General features: G+C 32.5%; 1 protein-coding gene across 1 annotated transcript; it reads right to left on the bottom strand.

The window, feature by feature from the left end:
- Window positions 1-1,449: 1,449 nt before the first annotated feature.
- Window positions 1,450-8,925, bottom strand: LOC130828196 (T-complex protein 1 subunit gamma). Its single transcript, XM_057694044.1, has 13 exons — window positions 8,726-8,925; window positions 7,735-7,796; window positions 7,262-7,334; window positions 6,827-6,894; window positions 6,485-6,554; window positions 6,199-6,267; window positions 6,038-6,109; window positions 5,878-5,951; window positions 2,912-3,574; window positions 2,709-2,834; window positions 2,454-2,558; window positions 2,278-2,352; window positions 1,450-1,872 (listed from the first exon to the last, which is right to left on the bottom strand). The coding sequence occupies exons 1-13, from the start codon at window positions 8,748-8,750 to the stop codon at window positions 1,684-1,686; spliced, it is 1,671 nt and encodes a 556-aa protein (XP_057550027.1). The 5' UTR covers window positions 8,751-8,925; the 3' UTR covers window positions 1,450-1,683.
- Window positions 8,926-9,676: the final 751 nt, after the last annotated feature.

Raw genomic sequence — 9,676 nt, forward strand, 5'->3', positions numbered from 1 at the left:
TAGAACTTTCAATTCAAATATAAAGCTAAAATTACCATTAATATATACTAAAACCATTAAACTAAACCAACAAAGTAATAAACTTTTATTGAAGCATTTCATCAAACACTTTATATGTATACAAACCAAATCATAAAATTCAACTACAAATGTGTAAAATGTAAGCTTAAATCATGAAATCAAGAGAATGTAACAAACAATCAATGTATTTATAACTTCAAATGACAACAATAATGAACAAAATATTCAATTTGCAAATTGAAATAAATTAGGGTTTATATTAATACCTTAAATGATGATGAAAATGAACAAGTAAAGAAGGAGAAGATGAGAATGTAGTTGATTAATTTAGTTGAATGAGAGGAATTGCGAATATGAAATCAAAGAGGATTGAAGAAATTTTTTTTTTTAAAGAAGAACCGACAGCAACTACAAAGGGAAGCAAATGAAATGAAGTGAAGCAAATAAAACATAAGCTGGGGTTTTGTACAGCTATAAAACTGCCACTTGAGTGGCGGTTTGCTTCTTATTAATTTTTTTTTTTAAAAAAAAAAACTGAAATCATCTAAACCGCCATTTCATCTAGCCGTTTATTTCGAATTCTTAAACAAAACCGTCATTTCATGTGGTGGTTTTATTAAAAAAAAAAATTAAAAACTCATCCTACGTGGACGGTATTGTGGGAAATATTTTCTCATAATATCTAAAGTGGGAATTATTTTTTTGGGGGCAATATTATGGGAAAAGATTCCTTTTTTAAATATCATTCATATATCTATTCTCTTTTAATTTAATCTACACAATTTATTTTCTTTAATACTGAATATCTAAATTTCCTTTAGAAAGGTTCGACTTTCTAAATAATGATTATGAATTTATTATTTTGTTACGGTGTACAATATCCTTCTATTTTGAAAACTAAATTGTAGAACTAGTTTCTACCTATATATTAGATCAACTCATACAATCATACAATCACATCATACAGTACTATAAAAAACTGAAAAATTTTCAAATGAAAATTTTATAGAATTTTGCCAAATAGAAAATTTAAATGTGATTTTCAGATATTTAAAAGATTTTATAACATTGATTATGATTTTAAGTATTAATGGTAAGTTTTCAAAAAGATTTTATTAGATCAAATCATATAATCATAAAATACTATAAAAATACAGAAAAATTACAAATAATGATTTTATAAAGCTTTGCCAAATGAAAGCATTTTTACAGGTTCAAATGTGATTATAAAATATTCAAATCATGTTCACTATAATATACAATGACATCTTTCTTTAAAATTTTATTTAAAGGTATTTCTATATTAACAAGCTCTGTGCATTGCACAAGTTTATATACTATTATTATGTTCAATTATATATCGATTTATCCAACTTTTGAAAATTATGTCAAATAGAAGCTACAGCTTCCTAATAATAATCAGTAAGCTTCATGAAACTAAACTTGCTAAGGAGTTTGAGATCAAATTCAGTAACAAAATCCAATACAAAATTAATGGCTACCCCTATTCCTAAAACCGTTGTAGGGACAAAGAAAGCCCAAAACTTTAGACAAATAAAGAAAACAATTGAGACTTGCTAAACCCTTACATGAATCACTTGATCCCAGAAGCAAGTGATAGGTGATTAGTTAAGGACTTAACAGCTACTTATCCTAAAATTATCACTCTGGTATCATTTGTTCATTATCAGCATCATCTGCCTGCTCTACCGATGGTTTTGAGGGAGCTTGTGCTCCAGGAGCCTGCTTCTTCTTGATACCGCTCACAATATCATCTATCCTTAGAAGCATGCAGGCTGCTTCTATGGCAGTCTTGAAAGTCTGAGCCTTCACAGTGAATGAATCCCAAATCTGAAAATCAAGACCAAAAAATGAACTTTTAAAACTTTGCATTGTTTGTGATCATATGTCCAATTGGTAACGCTACTAGAAAAACAAGCTAATTTAAGACAAACATTAGAGTGATTCAAGGGGTATATCAAGAATGGAATGAAAACGGGTCAAAACGATCAGGGTATATCACTGAAAAAGGGTCAAAACGATCATTTTGGGTTTCGGCCAGATTTGACCCAAAATTTTCCAGTTTTTGGGTCGGGTCATTTACCGGTCATGGGTGAAAATATCCAGGTTATGAATCACTACTTAGCGGTCAGATTCCAGGTCAAATTCGGGTCTGGTCAAATTTTGAGATTTGTTTGTGTACATAACTGCTATACTACACACCATATTTTATTAAGGAAAAGAAAATAAACACACCTTCTTTTCTTTCATATCTGCTATTTCTCCGGTGTTTCCATCAATGCCTATCCAAGCATTTTCACCGTTTGCATGCTGCCCATTTGAAGACAAGTAAATGTATGTACATGTAAATCTTTAGTTTTAGAAACATAGTGGAAACAAAGATCCCAAATAATGAGATGTTGAATCCTCACCTTTCCCCGTAAGGCCGTCATAGTCCTGATAACGTTTACACCACAATTTTGAGCCAACGTCCGCGGTATAGCCTCAAAGGCTAAAGCAGCGGCTTCATATGCCCACTGTTACACAATCAAGAAACAGGAAGATGTGAAATGCCACAAAATCAATGCAAAAAAGCAACCAGATTAAAATCTGAATCAACTAAAACATGACAACTGGTCTAAAATTTAGTGGGGGCAAGAATGGGGGAACATCAGGGAGTAGACAACCTTTTCTATGCCTTCAATGGATGAACTCTTTTGCTTGAGGGTTGCTGACACAGTCAGCTCTGTAGCTCCCCCTCCAGGAACAAGTTTTGGATTTTTTATGATATTTCTTGCCACACACATGGCATCCTGTAACAATGAACATAATTCAATTATAACCATACCCTTAACCAATGAATGTTTGAGAGCTTGATCTAAAACCTTACCTGTAAATTTCTTTCCACTTCATTCAAGAGATCTTTGCTAGCACCTCTTAATAATACAGTACAAGCTTTTGGATCCTTGCAGTCAACAATGAAGGCAAAGAACTCATCACCGATTTTCTTAATCTCAAACAAACCAGCACCAGTACCTACATCTGATTCCTGCAGTTCATCTGGCCTGTTCACAATGACAGCCCCACATGCCTTGGCAATTCTGTTATTATCTGTCTTCCTCACTCTCCTAATTGCGCTCACACCAGCCTTGCTTAAATAATGGCATGCCAAGTCACTAAGGCCTTTTTCTGTGATCACTAAATCAGGTTTAAACTTCAGTATCTGTGAGCACATATTCTCAATAAACTCTTCTTCCATTTTTAACAAGACTTCCCAATCTTCATCTCTCAGAATCTCTGCATTTGTTTGATTTTCACCTTTCTTGTACTCAAGAGGAGAATCAAGAAGGATTATTCGAGGATTCACAATCTTCCGCCTCATCTTTCCAGGAGCGACTACATCCTTATTGAACATCACCCCTTTCAACACCTGAGAATCTTCTAACTGGCCACCAGGAACTTTCTCAACTTTAATATACTTCTTAATATCAACCTCTCGCAGTCCTTGACCAAGATCCACACCAACCATTGCAGTGGCATCAATTGCTAGATCCTAAAAAAGGGCACAATTGAACTCACATTACAGTGAATTGCACTTGAAACGTTAATCCACCACCACCCCTTTTCGAAAAGAAAACAAACAGAAAGTACTTGTGAACCCGATGGTGTTTCAATGCACACATTAGATGCATGTGAAAGTTTAATTGTGACTAGGTGAGGAAAGCATAACTTCAAAAGGATGCCAGAAAAATAAAGGTTTAGTCCTTTTTAATCTCATATACATTTCTGTTTCGCCATTAGTAAACTCATTTCAAGGCTTAGTCGGTCCATGACAACAACATTCTCAATGAGTTGTATGATCACCACCGACGACTCACGACGAACCCCAACTTGTATGCCCACTCATCGAAGGAGTGGCATCAAAGGAGGAAGAAGCACCGATGACAAGTGGCTCTCACCCCACTACTCATCAAAAAATAAACACTTGAGATCAAATATACCTATGACTCGTGTACCCCGACACATAAATCGTCAAATATAGTCGTTTATTGAGGCACACAACTAGTCAAATTACTTGCAGGTCAAGTTCCCTGTCGCATAGTTCTTGAGCTCATAGGAAATACTTGTTATGATTTTCTTTAACTCGTTTTAGTGGGTTAATGGTTTTAGTAAAAGTTAGTGTCTTTAGTTAATGGAGCCATTTACCTACTTAGATTAGTAAGGTTAGTTTCTATAAATTTTAATAAACGTCATCTTTTCTTTAATTCATTAGTTAAATTGTAATATTTGTTTTTGTCTTATAAAGGAAATTATGTCAAACTTAGGTGTTATTAAAGTTAAATAATTCATGTTTTCATTATGATTAGTGAGTAATTTCTTCACTAAAAAAAATATTATTATTCATTAATTATAAATAAGTTCATCTTACTAACCTTGACTAGAACAATAAATGACATTTAGGATTTACTAATTCTAATTTATAAATTGTTGAGTCAAAGTCTTTGTAACTTGATCAAAACTATTGATTCGAGACTAAAGTTCATGAAGTTATAGAGTATGCTAGAACATGTTCGATTGAAGCATCTGAGTTTAGATAATTATTTCTGATTAGGTTATCTATTTTACACCAATGCTACATTCATTAGGGGTTACAATTGAATGAACTTCTACATGATTATTTAAATGACCCATTATCGTAGGTTTAGTTTTATTGAAATTTAATTCAAATTTCATTAATTTTTAGTTATTAGAAATTAGTTTTCCATCCACATCATATTTATTTGGTTGCTTTTTAGCGTAACTTAATCTTTTAAATTTAAATATCGTTAATCCATTGTCTCTGTTTGTTTGATCCATTCACTATAACACTCTTACGCTTGCGCTATTATATTAAAACTTCATTTACCACCTCTAATCCTCTATCCCAGTCACTTTAAAAACACTTGATTCGCCAACTTCGCAAAAACAAAATAAATGTACATCAACACTACCAACGTCTCTAAGACGTTTCTCATCTGTTGCCTACATTCATTCTCTTCACATGGCAACTACCTTCCACGTAAATCGTTCAATTTACAAGGTTATTCTATTCTAATGTTGGATGAAAAGAAGCTAAGAAAATTCCATAAGTGAAATATCAAAGTATAAGCGATAATGTATACTAGGGAAAAAGTTACACAAGGGAATTAGCAAGAGTAAATAAAAGACATAAAAATAAAATTGTCCTTTAAAACAATAAAAGACATGTACTCTAAGAGGTTACTTCGCTACAAAATCTACTACTTAGCTAATGCAAGGAGAGCTAAGGAAAAGAGGCAAAGCAGCCCCATGGATTTCTACTCCCTTTTGTAATCAAGTAATTGCTTCTCTTTAACGAAGTGGTTACTAGCAACATCCAAAAGAATGTAGTAACTCCTGAATTATGTTTTCAATGGTGGTTCTCAAATGAATCGTCTTAGTCCTACTCTTCCTCCCAATCGTCAATCCCAAATCCTAGATGACATTGCTCTCACTCATGGATGTTACTAAATTATAAATCCAATGACTTTAGGCCCAAGGAGTAAATAACTCACATTTTTCATATTTAATATCTCTCCCAATGGGGAAAATCTACACACATAAAACAGCGAAACAAATCCCCAACATCTGACTTAACAATATTATCATCCTAAAAGACACAGAATGGCTCTTCCACACCAAGACAAATCTCAAGACATAGGCAAGAACATGCACTTGTATGAGTGTACAAAATTTATCATTAACAGCCAAAAAATATCATTCAAGTGCATTATTACAAGAAAAAAATTAGAATGAAGATGATAATGAATTGGACTGAAAAGAAATAAGAGAACTCACAGCAATCAGATCACCAAACTGACTTGTAAACTTCGTCCCAATACAACTCTTCACCAGTCCCAACATTATTGCACCTGTAGAAATCCTAAAGTTTCAGCTAACACAAAAAATAATAATAAAGACAGGCAATAGATGGATCAATAGGATTACAGGAACCTACGATCCTTGATATCAATGGACATAGCAATCTTGTCGAGAACTGCAACTGCATCTTCCAGAGCTTTGCTATAAGCTAGGGAACATAAATTGTACGCTGTAAGTATGACGCTTTCACAAAAACTTGCATCAGAAATTGCATATATAATTCCAAATCTATACTACCTCGACAAATCACAGTAGGATGGTAATTTTTATCAATAAATTCTTCAGCAACATGGAGCATTTCACCAGCTGTAACACAATTTGAATTAAGAAGAAACAAATAAGATATTACGTGGTAATGACTACCACAAAACAAAACTTTGCTTGAAATAAAAATCAACGAATTGAAGGAGCAACCATATATTCATATCTCAAACCCAAAAGAAAAACAAAAGAAACACATTGTTCTTTCATCAACTTTCAGCCTCGTAACTCGTTTTTCAGAATTCAGAAAGACTAAGCTTACCAAGAACAATAACAGAAGTTGTTCCATCACCTACTTCTTCATCTTGTGTTCGACTAAGTTCAATCATCGACTATTTATTACAATGAAAATTACATATTAGTGACAGAAGTACCAAGAAACAAAATGAAGCCAACAAATAATAACAATTGATAGGAGCCGATTAACAAGAAAAAGCACTCCTAGAAAAACAATATTACAACGCAAGACATACATATTCCCAACAACCAAACACACAGAAATAACATAAGCCAAAGAGCTTGCACATGTGTCAATGTTTTAACTCTTTTTGTGAAAATTGGAGGGGGGGAGGGGGGGAAGGAGAAAAGTGATAGGAGAACATGCCTTAGCAGCAGGGTGTGCAAGATCTAACTCGCGTAAAATTGCATTCCCATCATTTGTCACAACTATGCCTGCAACAAACATATTTCATAAGAAAATAGTGCAAAGATAAATAATTGACTGAAACTAATATAGTTGCCTTAAACTTCAAGAAGTTTCAGAAGAAAACACATGGAATCATATCATGCAACAACGAATAAAACACCAATTTTATCAAATCTCCAGTCTCAAAGACCTCCCCTTGACCAACCAAAAAATGCAAAAAAAATAAGAATATTCCATCAGTTCCTATCTTATCTTACAGCTCTTATCTGTTACTGAAATTTAGACACTCTAACAATAAGAGAAACATATAAAAAAATGAGAAAATGAACTATGATGCTCATGTAATTCAAAAAAACAAATAACTCCCAGATCAAGGCAGCAAAGGTATATCACCTCCAGCAGCATCAAGGAGCATCTTAAGCATTGAACGTGGACCCAATGTCGTCCGAATCACTTCAGCAACAGCCTGTCAAACATATGGAAAAATAAAGCAAACAAATGTTTAGGCTTGACTTTTAAAGATCATTCTAATATTGAGAAGACAAAGAAGAGGCATTATAGACTTTTAGGCTTTAGCTAAGAAAACTGATTTGCACAAAAATAAAAGTGATGGAATTTAATTCTCACAGGACTGTGTAAAAGAAACAAATTCCAATTAAGGCATAAGATTGCATATATGCTATATCACACATTATTTCTTAATCTCGTAACAATTTTCAACTTAGTTACTCAAAATTAGTCCATGTTTCACTTTACAAAAAACATCCATAAACGTCATATGCATAAAAAGAAAACAGCTGTTACACTATACAGCTACTAGAAAATACTTAAACCTCAAATTCCAAGAGCAGGAGACTCATTCTAACCTTAGCTGCTCGGATGTTAGCATGATGAACCTTAGTGCCAGATTCCCTTTTAGTAGAATCCTCTGCATTTTCAAATCAAAGTAAAGAATCAACAAACAGAAAATCATGATACCTTAAAGTATCAAGCCTAAAAGATCAACAATGTTCAACACACTAAGAAAATGATAGTCTACCCTTCCATTCAAATCCGGGTGAAATATAATCTACAAATATAACACATCTTAAATCCCTTCTTTTAGGCAAAAGCACCTTCCCACACTTACAATCTCCATCATTTTCAACAGTACCAAGATGTTGTAGGCTTTACGTCTTATACATATTATTAGGAAATGAAACATGTAAGGTTAAGCATCACTGATGTTGATCATTTTCTGGAAAACATCTAAACCTGTGTAAAAACAGTTTTCAAACTGCTATTCTAGCGGGTACAATTAAGTATAGCAGATAGATTTGAAACCGCATAACTGGTAAATTTCACATACCTAAAAATTTAAAACATCTAATCAAGAAATCATCGCTAAATAAGAAACTCAGTCACAAAATTTTCTATCTCCCATTCAATGGGTCAGTAATACATCAATAATTAACAACACATGCCTTTATTTCCAAAATAACCAACAGCACATTGATTTATCATAAAATGCCAAAACGATAATAAAATGCAAATTAACCAAAACCAACAATAACATAAAATATTAATCATTGACAGAAGAGAAAAAGATCAGATCTTGCTACAGGCATGCCCTAACATCATAGAAAATTAGCACCATTTTTACAAAAGGAAAAATTCGTTATTCTAAATCGATCAAAAAATTACGAAAAAACTCGGTAAACCCTATTCAAAATCCATTTCGCATACTAGCATTTCCGAGTTTTTCATAATCAAAATTTAAAACTTCTGAAATTATGGTAGGATTAGGTTAAACTGAAAGGAAATGAAGTAAATCGCAAAAAATGAAATCGAAGAAAGGAAAAAAAAGAGAGAGCTTACTGAGAACGAGGACTGGTGCGTGCATGGTTTCTGGTTTGGAAGGGATGGAGAGTGAAATGCGAAGATGGAGATGAAGACGAAGCAGAGGGTTTTGGGAGGGAAGAGGAAGTAGAGCTGCCAATTCAATCCAAATCTAACCCTAATCCGACTGGATTCGAAGAAAATAATCTAATTCGAGTTTGATGAAAAAGTTATTCGACTCCGACTCCGAAGTAAATCCGACTTTAAATTTAACTTTTATCTCAATATCTTGTTTCCTTTAAGATTCTAGAAGCGACTAATTTAAACTTTCTCTCATATTAATTGTAATTAAAATAAACTTGGTATTCTTATTTAGATTTATCAATCAAAATACGACAAATTAGATCTAGAGAAATAAAATACGACAAATTAAAATGTGAGAAAAATTTGTTAACGTGTGATAGAATGAATATTTCTCTTGTTAAACTTGAATTAAAAGTACATAATTTTTTGTTAAATTGAATTTACAAAAAAATATTTTGTTAATTTTTTATACTTTAAAATCATTAGTTAATATCACAATTAGAATGAAAAAGAAAAGTTCGAATATTATCTGGAGCAAAGTCGGAGTATGTATAATCCGAGTCGAGTCTAACTCATTGCCATCCCTAGTACAGATGGAAAACCCTGGAAGCTTTGTATTTATCTGTCGCTCTTTTGCTACGTTGATCTTTGAACTTGTATTTGTATGCTTTGTATAAATTACTAGTATAGAAATTCGTGTAATGTGTGAATTTGTTAGTAAGGATTATATATGGAAAATAATTTCAAATAATAATGCAAGATTGCAAATATATACTATCATTAATACATTTATCAAATACATAACTTTATTAAATCAAAACATAATTATCGTTGTTGTTTTAAATTATTTACCAAATATATAACTTTTTTTATTCAATTGAACATATTAAATTCTAAGTTAACTAA

The sequence above is a fragment of the Amaranthus tricolor genome, chromosome 12 (assembly GCF_026212465.1).
Source record: "Amaranthus tricolor cultivar Red isolate AtriRed21 chromosome 12, ASM2621246v1, whole genome shotgun sequence".
In the NCBI taxonomy this organism is placed as follows: domain Eukaryota; kingdom Viridiplantae; phylum Streptophyta; class Magnoliopsida; order Caryophyllales; family Amaranthaceae; genus Amaranthus; species Amaranthus tricolor.

Bases quoted from the DNA above. Each gene is read 5' to 3' on its own strand.
- LOC130828196 (XM_057694044.1), bottom strand. From the start codon at position 8,750: ATGCACGCACCAGTCCTCGTTCTCA. The intron at 2,835-2,911 runs GTAAGGTTTTAG...TCATTGTTACAG, and splicing joins AAGTGGAAAGAAATTTACAG to GATGCCATGTGTGTGGCAAG. The intron at 2,559-2,708 runs GTTGTCTACTCC...ATTGTGTAACAG, and splicing joins CCATTGAAGGCATAGAAAAG to TGGGCATATGAAGCCGCTGC.